The sequence below is a fragment of the Tigriopus californicus genome, chromosome 7, assembly GCF_007210705.1.
Source record: "Tigriopus californicus strain San Diego chromosome 7, Tcal_SD_v2.1, whole genome shotgun sequence".
Taxonomy (NCBI): Eukaryota; Metazoa; Arthropoda; class Copepoda; order Harpacticoida; family Harpacticidae; genus Tigriopus; species Tigriopus californicus.
In genome coordinates this window covers 6,552,253-6,572,373 of record NC_081446.1, presented here as the reverse complement: position 1 = coordinate 6,572,373, position 20,121 = coordinate 6,552,253, and the positions used below count along the sequence as shown (strand labels likewise).

General features: G+C 45.3%; 4 protein-coding genes across 4 annotated transcripts in view; 3 read left to right on the top strand and 1 right to left on the bottom strand.

Annotated features, from left to right (window-relative positions):
• Nucleotides 1-1,692: 1,692 nt before the first annotated feature.
• On the bottom strand, nt 1,693-11,456 carry LOC131883429 (cadherin-23-like). The gene is made up of 7 exons (XM_059230905.1): nt 10,686-11,456; nt 8,820-9,065; nt 7,592-7,777; nt 7,161-7,524; nt 6,484-7,076; nt 4,782-6,395; nt 1,693-3,985 (listed from the first exon to the last, which is right to left on the bottom strand). Exons 1-7 carry the CDS (start codon nt 11,454-11,456, stop codon nt 1,895-1,897), a joined length of 5,865 nt encoding a protein of 1,954 aa, XP_059086888.1. The 3' UTR covers nt 1,693-1,894.
• A 3,222-nt stretch (nt 11,457-14,678) lies between these two features.
• LOC131883647 (uncharacterized) lies at nt 14,679-15,685 on the top strand. Its single transcript, XM_059231160.1, has 3 exons — nt 14,679-14,998; nt 15,113-15,202; nt 15,321-15,685. Exons 1-3 carry the CDS (start codon nt 14,911-14,913, stop codon nt 15,554-15,556), a joined length of 414 nt encoding a protein of 137 aa, XP_059087143.1. The 5' UTR covers nt 14,679-14,910; the 3' UTR covers nt 15,557-15,685.
• A 1,310-nt stretch (nt 15,686-16,995) lies between these two features.
• Nucleotides 16,996-18,244, top strand: LOC131883643 (uncharacterized protein B0272.4-like). The gene has a single exon (XM_059231155.1). The coding sequence runs from the start codon at nt 17,271-17,273 to the stop codon at nt 18,219-18,221; it is 951 nt and encodes a 316-aa protein (XP_059087138.1). The 5' UTR covers nt 16,996-17,270; the 3' UTR covers nt 18,222-18,244.
• Nucleotides 18,245-18,299: 55 nt separating this feature from the next.
• Nucleotides 18,300-20,121, top strand: part of LOC131883644 (3'-5' ssDNA/RNA exonuclease TatD-like) — a 2,281-nt gene continuing 459 nt past the window's right edge. Inside the window, exons 1-4 of the mRNA XM_059231156.1 lie at nt 18,300-18,465; nt 18,716-19,434; nt 19,514-19,773; nt 19,840-20,111. Of these exons, the coding sequence (XP_059087139.1) occupies nt 19,290-19,434; nt 19,514-19,773; nt 19,840-20,111 (677 nt within the window). The 5' untranslated portion in view covers nt 18,300-18,465; nt 18,716-19,289. The remainder of the gene's footprint in view (nt 18,466-18,715; nt 19,435-19,513; nt 19,774-19,839; nt 20,112-20,121) is intronic.

Here is a 20,121-nt window from a genome sequence, read left to right as displayed (position 1 = left end):
TTATTTTGTTGCTGTTTTTTATATCAAAAATAAGTATACGAAAAAAAAGTAAGTGCTTTTCCATCCAATGAAAATTTTACTTATTGGTAATATACTAGAATTATGGCCAAAAGCCGACACCGCTTGTTCAACCCTTGGTTAGCCGAGAACAAGTCTTTGGGACATTGAAATTATGACACGAGTTGTTGCTTTGAGAACTGGAATCAACGAATCTGTGATTTCCAAGAGTGAGCTAAGAACTTTTTGATCGCTGTGATAACGAAGCAGGAATTTCTCCTCAATGGGTCATCTATCATGAGATGAGAGGCCGAGCGAGGGCTGCCATCTGTGGCTGTCATTTGACACTTTAAACAACACGGGCGCAATTATTCAGAAATCGAGGTTGCGTAATAATTCTTTAAACTTATTAGCGGATCAATTGACGTGATAAATCGTCCAAATCGGAGGGCTAAAAGTAATGGAGTTTTGGATTTTCTTGCTCCGTAGTTACGTCTGTGCGAGTAGGCACTTGACAAAGGGGAGCAAAGTAGCAACAAATAGAACGGACGTATAGGGCTTGTCAAGTAAACACGTTCATGAACAACTGACGTTATTCCATGGAGTAAATTCAAAGACAACATGCCCAGCCATACTGCACTGTGTATGCATTGAATTTTGACATTTATTCCATTTTACATGCTGGTCTAAGCAAATAGCATTGTGGTATAGAGCCAATTTGACAATGCGTTCACCGATTAATACCAAACATGTTCATTTTGTTGGATTTTCTAATACATCTCACTTAAAATCACTCGATTATTGAAAATTCAATGGGTGGGTAGTGCGAGTTGACTGATGTTTGTCATAGTTCTTCCTCCCCAAAATGCCCAAATTCAGGGTGCCGGACCACATTTTTCCTTGAATTTCCCGCACTTGAAATGCCCTCTGTATACATCCTTAGCTCGTCAAAATATTAGCTCCTTTGCTGTCCTTAATGTTGGTCTCTTAAGAGAGGTTTTACAGTGCAGCGCATTACATCCACCTACTCGACAGAATTTGTCACCAGGATTTGACCCTCTTCTCTTAAATCCAGCCATCCAGCCCTATTGTTAGAAAAGACTTAACAGTGGTCGGAGATGTCCACATCACGACTTTACTTTCACTGCATTCGAATTTTATTCTTTTGGCAGTTTTGGCACGAGAATGGCTAAAAGAAATTTGACTTTTATTCACTCTTACTTTGACAAGCCCATATTTTATTATTCAGCTTATTTATCATTGAGATCTTGAAGGCGAATAGAAAAATCACGCTTGGTTTTGTCATTTTCTAATCATCAGATGGCATTTTTGTCCCATTCCAAAACCCTGTCATTTAAGGAGATCTTTTGACTAATATCTGAGCAGCAAATTGTGAAGCCTTGAAGCAGAAAGATGCCGTTTGATGGTCCGAAGTACGATCTCTCCATCTATTTTGCCTACTTTAATTGGATTACCTGGCATTTTGTCATCCAAATGAGGTGTGATCATTTTCACCAATCATTTAGACAAAAAGCAGCGAAGCCATTTTCGATCGTGATCTTTCGATTCAAATGAAATCAAGAGCATCACGATCAAATTGAAGCTTACCTCGTCATTCCACTCACGTGACGTGGATTCTGTAATCGATGTGGCAAATACCACACACACACAAACACACACTAACACACACACATTATACGTTTATTGCACACTTTTGATATGATAGTTTTATTTATAAGAGAAGTAGTTATGGCAGTGGCAATGCAACCTATGACCTCTCACACCTGAGGGAGTGAGGGGGAGAGGCCTTAAGTGTTTGAGGATGAACATTTTTGATGGCATTTCATTGACTAGATTGGGCCGCAATTTGGAAGAAGTTAGCACGTCCTAGGTTGAGTTACAACTCCGTGCGGGGAATATCATCTTCATCATAAGTGGTGTTCCCGTAACCCTCGGCGGGTTGAAGCTTCTCGATTGGTGGCATTTGGGAGGGGAACAGCGACGCTATGGACATGTTTTTCGAGTAGATACCTCCCCCTGGACCTCCTTTATTGAGATCGTTGTGACTAAAACGACGCGAGTTGCCGGACCCTCGTCCCGACGAGGCCGACAAAGGGGACTCCAATTTGCCGAATGACCCTACTCGAATTGTGCTTCCACCGTTGCTGAAATGAGAGGCTGCGTATCCCACATCATCGTCGTCGGGATCAGCCTCGCGACTGCGGTTTTTACTGGAGGTCATAATGGCGTTGGAATCTAGGCTCTCATTCAGGACATTGGCGTCCAACGAGTCCAGGTGGATGCGATTCAAATTGTTTCTTTTCTGCACCATGGCGGCATCGTCCGCATCTTTGGGGTATTCGTAGTTTTCATAGCCCACGCCGGTCATCCATACCGGATTGGAACCTTCCATGGCATGTCGGTTGGTATTGGGCACGAGTTCTCGTTTATTCAAAACAGCATCCGGTGAGGATTCGTCCAATGCCAAAGTGGTTGCGGCTCTCAGTTTCCGATTGTACCGTTCTCGTTGACAACAGCAGAGTATTAAGACGACTACCAGAAGGATCGTGAGGAACACACAGAGACCCATGACCCAAGACATCATGGGATGGACCAGAGCGGCTGAGCGGACGAAATTGGGATCCACACCCTCGGTGTTAATGACATTGAACTCACGAAAGATGTTGACCAGTTCCTCGGTTCGGTAATCGATTAGCCGGAGAACGTCGACCACTTCTAGCACTGAATTGTCACTTGGGTTCACGAAATGGAGCAGAACATCGGTTTTGGTTTTGTCCACGGTTCCATCCGAGTTCTCGTGCACTTTGAATCCGTCTGCATTCACAATTGCCCCGGTGACGTCCGAGACCACTTTCAGGAACTGGTCGATCCGGGGTCGAATCTCAGCGGGTTGGCTCCTCATGACAAACTTGACCCTCTGATCTTCCCTCAAAAGATAGATTTGAACTTTGGCCTTCGCGACATGTCCAGCACGATCGTAAGCTCTGACCCCAAAGTCAAAGTAGCCTTTCATGCCTTTCTGAGGATCGAAATTCAGTACCAAGTCACCCGTGTCTGGGTTGACCAGAAATGGTGGTTTTCGCACATTTTCCAATCCTTCTGAAGAGGACGAGGGAATGATTTGCCCATCCAGTGAGTATCTTATTTCGGCGTTCCCACCCAAATCCGCATCCACGGCTTTAATCGTGGCAAAGACGTCGCCAAAGTCCATATTTGTGGAAATGCCCCCAGTGAAAACTTTCTTCACAAATGTGGGCGGATGATCGTCGATATCTGTGACTTGAATGTTCAACGACAGAAGACTGTCGTCCAAAGGGTCAAAGGAGGCGTTCAAATGTTCCGGTGGATAGAGGCACTCCTCGGTGGCTTTAACAACGAGGGAAAACGAGTCTTGAGCTTCGCGGTCCAATTCCACGGTGGTGAGAATCTCATGTTCCAATGGAAGGATCTCAAAGAAATCGATGCCATCTCCACCCACGATGAAGTAGCAAACCTCGAGACGCTCGGAGTCATAATCTTCGTCGTCTTGATCCACGGTTCCAACAATCAGATTGCGTTCCGCTCCAGGTGGCTTGTGCTCCGTGAAATTGACCGAAAACTCGTCCACCAGGAAGTGAGGCTCATGATCGTTGATATTCTTCACGTAGATCACAATATCGAGATCCGTCTGAAGCGAGGTGGGTGTTCCTAAATCGAACGCCTCCACCCGAATTCCATACACCTTCTGTCGCTCCCGATCCAGAGGTTTGGCCAGGACAATCTGTCCGTTTTCGGGATTGATCTGGAAGCTCTTGAAATTGCCCAACGGGTCTTTTCGAATTCGGTACCGGACCATTCCATTGGATCCAGTATCCGTGTCAACGGCTCGAATTTGCGTGACTTCCGCCCCGATTGAGGCATTTTCGGCAATTCTGATTGTGTAATTGGCTGGAGGACTGATGATCTGAGGCGAGTTGTCATTGAAATCCTGCAAATTGAAAAGATGATTTGAATGTTCCCTAGTTTCTAAAGAAAATCTATAGAAGACGATCCAATGCCATTTTTCATGAACGTTGCCCTAGGATTATGCAATCAAAAGATCTAGAATGAGATAGCGTGTCCAATGAAAAGTCTAATGCCCACAAATTACGTCTATGCTACCGAAAGCTAGCTGTGTGCTTTTCTCTTCAACTCATGCGCACGATACTCGCTACGTACGGTTGAGCGAACAAAGCGCAAGTAACGAGATGCAACAAATCAAGCCATTACCTGCAATTTGTCTCTCTCCTAATGTGGTTACAAATAATTGATTTTGATGACAAAGGGCGGGACTCTGATCTAGTAAGCAAATGCTGGATTCACCAGAGTGAAAGCCAACCAAAATTCAGTAATGACAGGTACTTGGGTTTGCTTAAACATGGACAGCTAGGATTGGCTACAACTTGCAAATGCATATGACAATGTGTGTACAAACAGCACGGAAGTGGCAAAAATCCTCCCTAACTCACGGCGAACATGAGCGAAAATGCAAAAACTGCAACTTTAGAAAATCACGCCAAGGAGTTGGATATGTCGTGATACCTCTGACGCAACCATATTTTTTTTTACAGATTTGCCCACAATGGACAAGAATTATGATTCTTGAATGAATTTGCCAATGAAGACGTTATGGTCGCCATTTCCAAACTATGTAGACTAACCATTTGGGCTTCCTGTTTGTTATCCTTGAATTGTTGAGAAAAAATTAACAAAAAAAATTAGTAATACCGTTGCTCGATTCTCACCTGAACACAGATATGGAAATTGTTCGCCGCCGAATTGGACGGATAGCCCCGATCTCTGGCCAGAATGGACAGGGTATAATTGCCATAGAATCCCTTGAGTGATCGTTGAGGGAATACCTTGGCTGTCATGTGGTCCATTTCCACAATATGAAAGAGATCCAGGGAGTTGCCTGATTGAATGGAGAACGACAATCGTGCATTGTCCGTCTCAGGATCATCGCCGTCGAAAGCACGAATGGTCATGACAGGTTCTGACATTTCGTGGAATTCCGTGACGAGAGCACATTGCTCGGAGGATTGAGTCTCGAAAACTGGACGCTCGTCGTTGACATCGAGGACATGAACCTTGAGTTGAATGAACGCGTGTCTTGAATCACCGGTGGTGAACCCGAATTGGTAATTGTCGTACGCTTGCACAATCAGATTGTAGGCGTCTTCTTCTTCACGGTCCAAAGCCTCGGCCACACTGATTTCTCCCGTGTCGGGATGAATTCGGAACTTTCCTCCGCCCGCACTTCCGGCGGGAGAGCGTTTGTCGAGGAAGTAGGTCACTTTTCCAAATTCCCCCGAATCCTCGTCGTGGGCTTGGATTCGGGCGATGATCGTACCGAGGGGCGTGTCCTCCGCCACGGTGAGATTCCGCGTGACTTCTTCATCCTTGAAACTTGGGGTGTTGTCATTTTCATCCAAGATCAGGAGCGACACATCCACAAACGTGGATCTCGGTGGAAATCCCGAGTCACTCGCACGAACGGTAAAGTTCAACCAACCCACCGATTCGCGATCAATGGCTTGCTTAACAAGGATGTCACCATGATTTGCATCCAAAAAGAGAAAGTTGGATAGCGAAGAAGGACCTTCCAGAGCGTACGTGATCGTCTTGTTCTCGTCCTTGTCGGTGGCTTTGACTGTGAGTACCGGAGTTCCTGGAGGACTGTTTTCAAGCACGCTTCCTATATAAAGGGCATCCTCGAATTCGGGACTATTGTCATTCACGTCATTGATAATGATCGGAAGGGAAGTGAAGGCAATTTGAGGAGGGTTCCGAACGGCATTCACATCCTCCACTCGAATAAACAATTTGATTCGAGCCACCATTTCTCGATCGACTCGACCAATCACTCTCAGATCTCCGGTGTTGGCATCCAACTCGAATAGCTCTGACACATTGGCATTGGCTCTGGGAATGATTTGGTCGTTCTCGTCGAATGCTTCAGACTTGTTGCTGTCCAGTGAATAGGTCAGTTTGGCACTTGTATCAGGATCCAGGGCCACCACACGGGTCACAAAAGCTCCTGGATTGGAGTTCTCCATGATATTGACCGCTTCGGGTTGTTCAAAATAAGGGTTTTTGTTGTTCACATCCGTGATCGTGACGTTGACTTCAGCGATGGAGGAGAGCTGATTCGAACCGAACCCGCCGTCCAAGGCCGCAATCTCCAGGAAATAGAAATGCGTCCGAGGGGACGTCAAATCTGGGTCCAAATTGGCCCCTAAACTCACAGAGATCACCCCGGTTTCCGAATCGACCACGAACTTATCTTTGGCGCCAGTGATGATTCGGTAGATCACCAAATTGTTGGGTGAGCTCCCATCTCGATCTCTAGCTTTCACCTGTCAAAACAAAGCCAGATCGAGGTGTGTTAATAATCAGATTACCAATACAGCATACACACATTTTCCCCTAATATATGTATAATACCTCTGTAATTTTGGTTCCGCCTTGGATATCTTCGTCGACATTAATACGATAAAGAGACTGCTCAAATATGGGTGCATTGTCGTTTTGATCGCTCACAAAGATTTGTAGAGGCACATCCGAGAACAAAGGGGGATTCCCAAGATCGTATGCCCTGACCAGGAGCTTGAAGTATCGCTCGCCAGTTTCGTGCTCTCTCATCAGCTCATAGTCAATGAGACCACTTGGTCGAACCTCACCCGTGATCGAATCAATAGAAAAATTTCCCCCTGCATCGCCCTTGACGATTCGATAGCGAATTTGAGCATTTTCCGTTCCATTCTGATCGTTATCGAAGGCTTGAAGGAAGAACGGCACGCTGAACCCATTGCTATTCTCCGGAAGCTGGGCCTGATAGAAATCTTGGAGGAATCGGGGCGGATGGTCATTGACATCCAGGAGCGATATGGTGAGCTCGACAGCATTGCGATTGCCCGAACCTTCATCATCCCGCGCTTCCACCGTTAGATAATGAGTTTCGGTCTTTTCTCGGTCAAATGGCGAGGGTAGAAGGTTTCCATTGGCATCTTCACCAAAGTCGCCCAGGGTTATGATTCCTGGAGAATCGTACCAAGGGATGTAAAGGTAATCGATTTTGGCTACCTAGAACTACTGTAATTGCAATGATTTGACTGACTAACCTGACTGGGGGTTCAGATCCAAGTGCTTGGCCAATGGACCACTTAATCTCGTGTAACGAATCCCCGATGTTCCAAAGGATCCCGAGTCTTGATCAGTAGCCCGGATCCAGGCTATGGTTGATCCCTGATCGATATTTTCCGGGATTTCCACCTCGTAAGTATCCTCGTTGAAAGCGGGGTAGTTGTCGTTGACATCTCTGATGTGGATTGTCACACTGGCCCGATTTTGATGAGGATCAGCCTCTACGATCTCCGTGGCCACCAAGGTAAAATTGATGACTTTCACTTTTTCAAAGTCCAATTGTGATGGATCTTTGACTCGAATCATAAACGAGGCTTCATTAATCCCTTGTTTCGGAGTCACCTTGAACGCGACAAAACTAGGTTGACATCATGAGCTTGAAACTCTCTGAGAAACGTTGAAAAGTTACCTCAAAAATGCCCCCGTCGCCTTCAATTGAGAGATTGAAAGTTCCGTTGGTGCCCTGGTCGTGGTCAAAGACCTCTGGAATGGCACTCGAGTCCAAGAAATTGACCATAGACCCTTTGGGAGAGTTTTCTCCAATCTCGGCCATGTAGTTAGAACTTCGGAACTCGGGTGATTCGTCGTTTACGTCCTACAATCATAAAAATGGTTTGAGCATGGAGAAACGAAAATCTATGAACAAACCATTGGGTCATATGGCTTTTTCTTTACAAACCCTTTCCCGCTTCAACGTATCAACCGTGTTCAATCATCATTCGATCATGGGGAACAAAAGCTATTGTCGTGGGCTTCAAAGTCATTTGAAAGTCTAATAAAGAAATCTAATGGGTGGACAATCAATCTCAGGGAATTTAGCGCAATTAGGAAAGGGCGACTGAGTCATAGAGGCAAACCGACTCAGGATGAACCAAGAATGACTTGATATCTGTCCCTCGATAAATGTCAGAACATGTCGAGCACAGAGCACAAGAGCATGGATGCATGGCCGATAGGTCAGTTCAAGTCTTTGACCAGAGGGGCATTAAATAGAAAGATTTTTTTTTGTCTCCTTCTCGTTCATCTTCAAGAGTAGCCTTCAAATTCATTGAAGCTAAGAGTTGTCGATTCACTGTGGGATATTTCAGACTCGATTTTGCCATGGCGTCTTGAAAGAAGAGCCATTCTTGATACATCATTCATGGTCGAGGTTAGAAAAGCACATGCTGAGCCGACCGAATCAAAGCAGGTCGAATAGTCTTTTAATAGTGGCCTGTTCTGTGTTCTTGTACCTTGTGCTTGTAGAAAAAGAAAACCCAGTGGACATACACTTCCCCCTCTATTTTTGTAATACGTACCTACGTTTCTCCCTCGCTTCTCATTGTCAAAACCCACAAATCAAGGCAGTGCCAACGAATAATGTAACAATGAAACAGCGCTGACTGAATGGGCTGGCTAAATACGGCTCCCGTTCAGCCATACTTTTACCCGGTTAAACATGGCATATAACATGCATTATCTTCTTTCCTTTACACGACACTCTTTATCGATTAAGAAAATTGCACTGTTTGCCTGAGAACGGACAAAGCGTCGTCGTCGTCGGCCCAACCAATCTTGTGTCTTGTCTTCTTGTCAAAAGTGATTTCGGACAAACCAAACAAAAGTTTGCTCTCCCCGATCGAGTTTTCCTTTCTTACCTCTATGATAATGGTCACTTCAGTCAGGACTGAGGGTTCCTCAATGCCGCCAATTTCGCTGGCCTCGATCCCCAGGATGAAGGCTCCATTGCTGGATCTCGGACTCTCCCTATCCAAGGCCACTTGGGTGTACACGATGCCCGTGTCTGGGTTAATGGCAAAAATGTCAGACGGTCCGGACACGATGGAGTAAACGATGGGATTTCCAATATCCCGATCTCCATCCACGGCACGAACACGCAGAACCTGGAAATAGTAGGACACATCAACTCGTATATCCTAAAAATTCTCATTGACTGATGGTGGTGGTAACTATGGGAATCCTTGGAAATTGAAGTTTCCGTGTAGTTTTGAAAAGATTCGACTACCTTCCCAAGCATAGCAGGGTATATTTGGTGGTTGAAACCGGCCAATTTTGCCGATCAAAGGCAACCGAGTTGCGATCTATTGATGTTCAAAAGTGATTTGTTCAATGAAAGTGAAATTTTACGAACAGTAGTTCGAAACTTCTGCCTCAGTTTTTTTCTCCTCCGATTCTTTTGCCCTTGTTGCTTTTTTGTGAGTGACGACAGAGAAATTGGTATCAGAAAGATCTCAAGCAACATGTTCCATTCTTCTCGTAAAAACATGTATTCAAACTGTGATTCTATCTCCAGTTCTCCAATTCTCCGTTCCTGCAATCGAATCGATCTGTTTCATTTTGCCCAGATCAAATTCCAGATGGTTTCTTTTTACATGTTATGCATGCATGGACCAGAAATCCAGCCACTTTCACGGCAACAGGCACCAAAACTGGTACTGCACGGGTTGTCAACTTGAAAAAATCTTCCAGGTGGAAAGCCCAACCCAGCAGATAAATAGGTCTTGTTTCTCCATACGTATCTTTTATATGTACGAGCACTTCAGTGAATGTGTGTACTTCAGACGGGGACAACGGGGCGTCATGGTCTTGACTCGAAGCAAAAATCTGAATGCCATAATGGCCCAGATTTGCTGTCAAAAAGTCAACAAAGGGATTTTTCGTCCGAAAGCAACAGGGCAACAAAGCACAGACAAAATGGATTATTTGATTTAGCACTTGAGCATAAACATCAGGTTTGCAGTCCAGATGACCACGAGCTTTGATTAGTATTGACAGTTATCGCGTGTGATCAAGAAAAAACGCCTCGATCATTGAAAGGTGAATCTATGTCGACAAATGAAATATACTGTACGTCTATTACAATATTGTGGTTTGGAAGATTCCCGTGCCTTTGAGAAACACGAGATATTCTCAACTTAATTGGAAGTTTGAGGAATATGTGATAAGATCTACGATCGATCGATACTTAAAAGTTAGATATCCTGCTGCACATTGGTCCCGACCTAATCCTCTTTTAGCCTTTTGTTTGGCAACAATCTTACGGTCTGACACTTTTGGTCGTCATTGTGTGGTCAGTTCATTTTTGCTTTGCTTTTTTCCAACAAACTGATAACCGTGCTTCCTTTGTTTTCTATCTGAGCCAAAGCAATCATAAAACATTTGCAATTTAGAAGCAAAAACGCGTTTCGTTGTTGGCTGTTGCCCTGCCCGGTTCATACTCTACATACAACCAGCAATGCATGATGAGATTCTAATATGTGGAACCTGGAAATGAGATCAAGGAAGCGAGAGCGAGAGAGAGAGAGATGCTACATGCTCTGATCTTTTCGCACTTGGCTGAACATTCTCGACCTCACAGACTGGATAGACGTATCTTAAACGGTTCGAGTGAGCCATTTGGTGGTGGTTAGTTGAGCTCCAAGATCTTGGACGGAAGAGTTCTCACAAGAAAAAAGCTGATTCACGAGAATGCTTCTCTTTGTCTTAATGACGTATCATCCTACCTCGTCGAATTTGGGAACATCCTCGGACACTCTTGTTACCGAAGGAACAGTCACAAACTCAGGGGGTTGATCCGCAATGTCCTTGACTTTGATGAGAATGGCAGCAGTGGCTGTGTTGGCTTGACCGAAATTGGCCCGATCTCGGGCCAAAATCTCCAGTTGATACACTGGCCGTGTCTCATAGTCGAGATCCTCGACGAGGGTTAAAATGCCTTTGCCGTCGGCGGTCTGAATCTTGAAAGGCTCGTCGAAGCCATCCTGTTCCCGGAGCTCATAGATCACTTGACCAAAGATCCCTGAATCTCGATCGATGGCCTCCACCACGCCAATGATTTTAGTCCCCGAATGTTCCTCTACGGTGATTGTATTGGAGTAGGGTTGGAAGATGGGAGGATTATCGTTGACATCTTCCACCAAGATCAATAACGACTGGGTGATGAAATTACCCACCCCCAAGTGTCCATCTGTTAGGGTTAGCACGAGTTGATACTCGGTCTGGCTTTCCGCGTCCAATTCCGTCACGATAAATACTGATGCTTCATTGTTATCCTCGTTTTCCACGTGGATCACAGCCTGAGAGCCCTTAACACCAAAAGTCAGAGGGTCGCCATCCCGATCGAACCCTCTCAGATGCAGGATCTTCGTTCCGGGGGGTGTATCAGAACCCTCTTTGAGTCTCACAACCACTTCGCCACCGGCTTCTGAGGTGATCCCATCATGCAGGAATTTGGGAGGGAAATTGGCACAACATGGTTGAAGGAACAGGGCCATTACGAGGAAAACAGCCCATTGCACGAAACAAGTTGGAGGAAATCCGGCGAGACTTTTGAGCTTCATTCTCGTCCGTCGCCTCTCCTCCGTTCGATGTTTGATGAAAACGACCTGTTGCTTGTCTGAAGAGAGGATGGTGCACTTTTTTGACTCTGAGGATGATCGTAATGATACTCCGTGCGACACCATTGTGATGGTCGTCGGCGTCGTCGTTGAGTGGTTATCCAAGTGGTTCGTGGTGTGTCTGTCCGTCTGTCCGTCTCTCCCAAACAACGGATTTCCGTTTTGGAAGTTGGGGTGGACGTTAGAATTGAGGAGAGAAACAACACCCCAACCAACCAACCAACCGACCCAGAACAAGGATCTACTTATGGTAATCCGAGTTTGTCTGCCTCAGCATTGAACAATCTTGTTGTTCTTGATTCGATATCACACACAGACTAAGTCAAGTGCTGGGATCTGCCAAGATGCATCATTAGCACCCGTGAGATCAAAACTACATGAATGCTGGGAGGAATATGATTCCGATCGATTCGGTACTCCGCAAGTTGGCTCGGCCGAAGTAAAATCCCAAAATGAACGAGCTCAAGGAGGACGCGGAGGAGGACGAGGACATCATGATCAACATGCAAGTTGAGTATGTACAAGAATCAACTGTACTTTTTTCACTTGGTCATTACGAATCCGGAATTCCGTGACTGCGGCGAATCCCATTATTGGCCGTCACATCGCGGTTGAGGACCGATAATGCTGCCTGGCATCGCTCTGAATCCATTCAAATCATAATCCTTCGTCAACAACACGGATCGAGAATTCCCAGCCTGAGAAAAGCATGGCACATGCGTATGCCAATTCACGCCAAAATCACCGCAAGTAATTCTCCATTATGACAATGAAGAGGCATGAGTCCGTCTTTGGTTGTCACTCCTCACCCACAGGTACACACACATACGTTCACGCACACGAAGCACCTCTCACGTCGTCGTCTTCTGGTTATTATTTGCCGACCTCGAAAACCGAAACATTTTAACCGGAAAATAGACGTGAAATTCTCACCAGAACCAACATTGAATCGACGCCGAGGTCTCAACTTGAACTGTGCCTTGAAAGGTGTGTTCGAGCGTGTGTGAGTGCGTGTGCATGTGTGGTCCACCTACATACGTGCAGTACTTCCACTACATGAACATGAAAGTATTATCCGTGCACGCGCAAACCAGCCAGGGACACAAGGCAGAAAACCATCGACGCCTTTCGAACTCAAAGTGCTCTAAACCCGTCCAAACGGATGGAAGACAGACAGATACTGTTAATGTGCTCACAAAACTGGAAGCCGCAGAGGAGACAACCCAACCAGCGGACGGAGAGAGCGTTGGAGCGTTGGAAACGCGGGACAACAAAAGTCATCGGCGACCGCTATGTAGGTGGATGGTTGGAAGTGAACCTCCTTCAGAAGCTAGGATTGATGGTTGTGGTTGCAATGGTTGTATTTTTTGAAGAAGGAAATGACAAACTTGTCACTTGAGCAAGGGTTCCGAAGAAAGCACATTTTGTGGTGGAAATATAAGTGATGCTCTTTCTGTCACAAACCAGGAACTGATTTGTAAGATGAGAAAAAAAGGTCCAAAGGCATCATTGGTCACATTGGCTTCCGCTGGATTTGCAAATTGCACTCACTTACGATGTTGGACAACCACGAATTCACACATTTGTTTGCATGTGGAACTAATATTTTGGATGAAAGTGTTGGCTTCATACTGTCCCATGCTTCTTGGAATAGAATCAATTCTAAGTTTAAAAAAAAAAAGACAACATTTAAGCAAGTGGTCAAAACATCTTCAAATAAAATCGAATCATTGTCAACCAAATCCATTCCTTCAAAACCGCTGAAATCTTTTGCCCGGCAAATACCTCTATTCGTAGATCAGAATGAAATCCATCTCTTAACACTCTAGTGGCAAGACTTCAGTACTATGGCATGGAGTGAACATTGCACCCTCCAATTCAAACCTGACCAATAGTACCATAATGACAAATGGACACTTGATTTACTGACGAGGACCCCCTCTTCCTCCCTCTATTTCCAGTATCGTGTAAGTCGAACTTTGGTTGAGCTAAGGCTCTGGAGTCTGGAGGGTTCTGAAAACACCTGCACGAACTTTTGTCCAATGGTCCAGTCTGGGTGAGATCCCTTGTGTTTACATCGTTGACAGGTATTTCCTGGACTAGATACACGGATTCCAACCACTTGACGAACATTGAAAGTCGTTCATTCAGGGCATTGCGGGGACTCATTTTGCATAGTCTCTACTAGAGCAAAAGAGAGCAAATCGTTGTAAGTGGTATTGTTTTGAAGAAATAATGATTATTTTCAACAAAAGAAAAGTAATCTATGTCTCGAATGAAATGGCTACGGCAAAAGTTCAACATTTTGGTCTCATTTACAGTCATGCATTGACGCAACGTTTGACGAATCAAGGGGCCAAAAGATTATGAATGAGTAAAAACCGCTCTGGAAATAGAATTTAGCATTTAACTTCTAATGGCACATTTTCTTCTTAGGGCATGCTTTATGGTGACAGACTGCAAAAGTTTTTGATCGATATTATATATCAGCTTCGACTTCTCAGGTCACAATTAACCGAGTGCCGGCTGACAAACTCAAGAATACTTGAAGATTTTGAAACACTTTTGGTATCTTTTCTCAAATGTCGTTAGTCAAAAGCTATAGCGTGCCATTCTTATTTTGAATTCGGGGGAAATTCAATCGATTCATTATCAAAATGCATTACATTCCCTCTTCACACCTCCATTCATGAACTGAGTAAATACTGGTAAGGATTTGATAGAAGTCCTGTGAGTAAACAAGTCCATGTTTATTCCCCCCACAACGAAACTCTAGAATTTCGTACCTGCCACCCTCGATCATTATGACGCTCAAGGGATGAGAGGAGGGAGGGTGGATTTCGGAGCATGTGTCCATGGGCGGTCATCAAACTCATGGCTTTTCACCAATTTGGTCCTACCAATTTCAGCGCTACAACACTTTGGCTAGCGATGTGTGCAATGCACCACATTGTCCGGCAGTATCTGGGGCAATAGCGGGCTGAGCCTCTGGATGATTGAGGTATTCCTCGAATTGTAATTTCAATCATTGGCGTGGCTGGCTTTGAAATGACTAACGTGTCCTTCACAAACTTAAGACGAATCCGCCAGAGTTATCAAAAAGTTACTCATTGACTGCAGTACTGAAAAAAAAAGAGTCAAAAAAATGAGTAATTGTCACTTGTATGTGGCCTAACGTTAGATGTGAGCCGGCACTATCTCAAAAAAGATCTTATCACACCGACGTAAATAATAGCTTCAAGTTCATGCTAGGCACTCATTTCCAATCTATCCCTGAACCAGTGTACACTCGCTACTCACACGTCGACACACTCAAATCCATTTACACAATATGGCTGGATCATTACTGTTCTTCAAACGTCGAGCGCCCCTCGTGCTTCTCATTCTGACTCTGGGAGGCCTCATCAAAAATTCCCAAAGTAATTTGTCATTTGGGATCAAATCTCTCTCTTTCTACCGGGCTCCAAAGGGCTTGAGGAGAGCCAAAACCGGTCATTAGGCTTTTTTCAAAGATTTTTTCCTTCATTTTGTAGGCTTTTCATGCTACATCAAGGCTCCAGGAGGAACGGACAACCCTCAGACATGTCCTACGTTTTCTAAAGGATGCACCAAATTGGAAACCTGTAAGTGAGACGAATTTCCTTGTATTTAGCTGTTGCACTTAGTGTTAGCTAAATATAATTAGACATACGCCAAGAAGAATGCAAGAATGATTGAATGAATTGTCTTCTTTTGTTCCAGTTACTGCCAATGGAGTGGTTCGCGAGGAGAAATTATGCGGAGCTCAGGAATTGCCTGGCTACGAATACAAGGAAGGGTGTGACGAGATTTCCGTGCCGTTTCGACAACGCGAATGCTATTGTCGGGAAAATCTCTGCAATGGTGGAGTCAGTCCTCATCTGGATCAATGGGGGGTGGCCAAGATGCTCCTGATCTCTGGGATCGCATTCCTTTTCAAGTTCACATTCAGCGCCTAGATGGCAAATGGATATGGAAGAGATTTGGTTGATTTGTTCCACCTTCTGTTTCTTCGGGATTTGTCCCATTATGTGAATCCAATATGATTGAATGATTGACAATTAAAGTTTTGATTGCGATAAAACAAACACACGTGGGGTTGATTGTAGATGAGAACATTTTGAGCCTGTGTGATAGCCATTATTTCACTTAAGTACATTATGCACTGAAAGGCACGCTGTTACGAGGGAAAATGAAAATGAATGATCTCAAAGGAACTGACAAATGGAAGAACACACATGTACGTGTCAAGAAACTATTTCGAATGATCGATTGAAATGTACGAAAGCTGAATTGTTGAAAATCTGCAAAAAAAAAACATCCAACTATTTTTTGACAGATTTGAAATTAATATTTCAACTATCAAATGACATTTTTGCTTAATCAAATTCCGGGAAAGAGGTGATGAACCGGACAGAAAAGGTTTTTCAAAACATAAACCTTAGTAATAAATTAATCCTCAGGGTTGCTAGCATTCATTGTTTGCTAAGGTGGATTGTCGAGGCTAAAGATAAATTTTTTTTACGGGAAACCTTGAGGAAACAGCCATTTAAAACAACTGTGGGGCGTAGTAGGTTCTGCCTTGTCTCCATTGAATGCCCGTTTTATAATCCAGTTTCGTTTTCCCTCTCATGTTAATGTTACAAATGTTTCAATTTCAAAGCCTGGCATCTTCATAACGTTTCTCAACCTTAAAATAAAGTTGAGCGAGCAGTTGTTTTCCGTCAAATCGACCAGAGCTGGAGAGCCCCTGTTTATTAGATTCTGTTATTTGACTATAAAAGAGGACTTCTTTCGTTTAGTACGCCTCAAATGTGTGAATTGGAGTTTTACGGTCAATAGCTAGTCTGTGAGTCATTTAGCGTAAAGTCCCTAATTTAAAGAGTCTTAGAAGGTTGCGAACGTTATCTGTTCCTCGGAACTTTGTCTTTTCTATGTTAGCGCCCTCTATTGATTAGAATGAGCCCTTCCTGCCGGCCATTCACAAACACACAACAATGAAGTATACAGTCGATTCTGGACTTAACAATTCTCGATAACAATCTTTTCTGGGTAAACAAATTCTTTACCACGCATTTATTGGGTCTCGAATGAGGTAAACGTTATCCTCCACTGATTAGTTGGCGGTGTTACTCTTTTAAACTTAACCTAACCTAATCAAACCTACCCTAACCCCACCTAACCTAACTAACGAGGCTAATAAAGTCTCTATCTAAACATTTAACATTGAGTCACAAATTTTAAGAAAATGAGAACTGCCAACTAATCGGTGGAGGATAACGTTTATATTCGAATAAACATAATAATCTTGATGAAACACTATTTTCTCGGGAAGCCCAACCTATAGTTAAACTAAGAGGTGACTGTACTGGTGTGTAGTTCTATGTACACTCCCCTACTACATGAACATAGACATCTACGCGTACGTGCTCCTCCTACATCTTAGATAGTGCTCTGTGACTGTGAGATCGACCAAGACCTGTATAACACATCATAGTTGTGCATGTATGTGGCTTAAGTTCCTCATTGTGGGGTCATCTCATAAATGAACCAAGATCCTGCTCGTTCTGCTCGTGCTGAAACCGGTGCGGCGGCGGCGGCGGCGTGTTCACTCATTAAAACATCATTCAGAGGTCACTCATCATTCATTCAGGGGTTTTCTAACTTCGCATCATGTGGATGATCCTCGGGGTCAGCCGGATCCCCGGGCTGCCGCACGTTGTCCGAACCCGATGCCCATGGACCGGCCTGGGCTCGCGCTCTATGACCGCCCCTCCGGCCTCACCTCCGCCGAGCACGGGCCCCGCCGACATCCTCTTGGTGTCCTCGCCTCGCAACGGCGTCACCACCATGACCATGAACAATCCCAAGAAGCTGAACGGGTGGACCCTGCCCATGATGCAGGCCATGCAGAGCGGGTTCCAGCGATTAGCCCAGGATCCGGACACCCAGGTGGTCATCTTAACCGGCAGCGACCCGTACTATTGCGCCGGGGTTAACCTGAGCGACACCATTCGCCCCATGCACCCGAAAACGCTTCACCAACAGATCTATGCCAATAACAAGCGCGTTTTCGATACCTTTTTGGACTTCCCCAAACCGATCATCATTGCGGCCAATGGTCCGGCCATTGGGGCGTCCGTCACCACGGCCTCGCTGTCCGACGCCATCGTGGCTTCCGAAAAGGCCACCTTCTCCACACCCTTTGCCCGCTTGTCCGTGCCGCCCGAAGGCTGTTCCTCCATTCATTTTGCCCGAATCATGGGCCCGGCTAGTGCTCAGCGCCTGTTAGGTCCCGAGGGCTGGGTGCCCACGGCCGCCGAGGCCCATCAAATTGGACTGGTGTCCGAGGTGGTGCCCCATGGGGAATTAATGGCCCGGGCGCAGGCCTTGGCCGAAGCGTGGGTCCAAAGTGGGAAAAAACGATGGCTGGTGGAACAGAATGCGGTGGAGGAGTACAAGGCTGTGAATGATAAGGAATCCCGCGATTTGGCCGATGCCTTCCTGGGCTCGGACTTCTTGCTCAATCAGTACCACTTTTTGAAGTCCAAGAACAAGACCAATCTAGCCTTGGTATTCTATTTCCTCTATTCGACCCGAAATCTCTGGATTAAATTGGTCTGACCAGGTGGCCATATAAGCAATCATTTGATCAATCCTTCATTTCAATCGTGTTCCAATTGTTCCTGGTCTCTGGGGCATTTTCCCAACCCTTCCACCCATTATCATTCCCTGTCCCTGTCCCTGTACCCCTCGATCCTGGATCGGCAACCGGGAAAGGATTCATTTCCGAGCCAGCCATATCTATCCTCTGTCAACCTGTGCCTCACATCGCTCCAATCCCATGTACTATCATCAACCTCATACGGTAAACGTTATTCTCCACCGATTAGTTGACGGTGCTACTTTTTTAAATCTTAACCTGACCTAATCAAACCTAATCTAACCTTACCTAACCTAATCTAACCTAACCTAGCACGATATTAAGAACCCTTTAAGTCTCTATCTAAACATTTAACATTTGGCCACAAATTTAGAAATGAGCACCACCAAGTAATCGGTGGAGAATAACGTTTATCACCTCATACCCACATGCCCACATGCTCACTCACATGTAGAATGTACCCAAAGACACAAAGCGCGCCCAGGAAGGAAGTATTAGCACGAGTGGTATAGTAGTCCAACACCGAGTCCACCCCATTCTGGGCTAAAGACAGGTTCCTTCTGAGCTCGTTTGACCGTCCGGATGAAGGGAGCGAGCGAGTACGTGTACTTGCCTCCACCTAACATATACTGTAATATGTAGTGTATGGCGCACATGATGTGCTTCCCCATAGCCATTCTCCACACACACGTGCTGGCTTCCTTGGCTATTGCCGGCCGTAACGACGGACGACTGTATCTTGGTCTTGATTGGGTTGGCCGGGAAACTAATGGCCAGACGAGAGAGAGAAGTTCAAAATCACTCATGTTTGAAGTAGGCAAACACCTCAGATCGATCCCCAGAGACGCACTGTCCGGCAGCTAAAGAATTTTAGCAAGTTAGTAACAATTTATTGCAATAAACAGTGAATGTAAAGGTGACCCTTGGATTGCACCACGTTTGTCAACCGACTGATTCGAGGAGCGGGACATCAGGCCCCCGGGTGGTTTGAGTCCAAGTTCTCGAAACGTTGCCGACTCTTTTCCAAGATGGCCAGTTCTACTACTCATCACACCTCTTCGGGACTCATGAAGCAATTGGACAATTATCTGATTGTGGATGTAGGAGCCAATCTCACCAACAAAAAATTCTCCCGAGATCTCGATTCCGTGGTCCAGCGAGCTAAAGAGTCCGGTAAATTGGCCTCACTAAGCGAATTTATGACGCGAAATCACAGCATTTATTTTACTCATTTGTCATTTTCATCTCTCAGGTGTGTCCAAGATCATGGTTACCGGGACATCTTTGACCGCTTCCAAGGATGCCCTCCGACTATCGCGTCTCTATCCCGGAGTTTTATACGGCACTGCCGGGATCCATCCGCACGATGCCAAATCCTGGGATGAGGAATCCATGCCAACTTTACGAGAACTCCTGCAGAATCGTGAATGCGTGGCTGTTGGCGAGTGCGGTCTCGATTTCAACCGCAACTTTTCTCCCCCTGAAACTCAGTTGGAAGTGTTTGAGAAACAGGTGTGTGACAAACATTTCGAATATTAATTGGATAATGGCTTTTACACGTGTCTAGACTGTACGTAGATCCAACTGGCTTGTGAGATTCGCAAGCCCCTGTTCCTTCACGAACGGGATGCGCACAAAGAGATGGTCAACCTACTCACCCAGTACAAAGATAATTTGCCGACGTGCGTGATCCACTGTTTCACTGGAACCAAAGAGCAAGCCCGCACCTACATCGAGATGGGATGCTATATTGGTTTAACAGGTTACTTGTGGAAGGACAAGTCTGAAGATGGAGTCAGAAGAATTTTGGAGGACGAAATCCTTCCCTTGGATAGACTGCTTGTAGAGACGAGCCGTGTT

Coding starts and splice junctions, on each gene's coding strand:
- LOC131883429 (XM_059230905.1), bottom strand. CDS start 11,456: ATGGCCCTGTTCCTTCAACCATGTTGTGCCAATTTCCCTCCCAAATTC. Junction 7,077..7,160: donor GGATCTGAACCCCCAGTCAG/GTTAGTCAGTCA, acceptor ACGATTCTCCAG/GAATCATAACCCTGGGCGAC. Junction 6,396..6,483: donor GCGGAACCAAAATTACAGAG/GTATTATACATA, acceptor TTGTTTTGACAG/GTGAAAGCTAGAGATCGAGA.
- LOC131883647 (XM_059231160.1), top strand. CDS start 14,911: ATGGCTGGATCATTACTGTTCTTCAAACGTCGAGCGCCCCTCGTGCTT. Junction 14,999..15,112: donor CCTCATCAAAAATTCCCAAA/GTAATTTGTCAT, acceptor TTCATTTTGTAG/GCTTTTCATGCTACATCAAG. Junction 15,203..15,320: donor ATGCACCAAATTGGAAACCT/GTAAGTGAGACG, acceptor CTTTTGTTCCAG/TTACTGCCAATGGAGTGGTT.
- LOC131883643 (XM_059231155.1), top strand. CDS start 17,271: ATGTGGATGATCCTCGGGGTCAGCCGGATCCCCGGGCTGCCGCACGTT.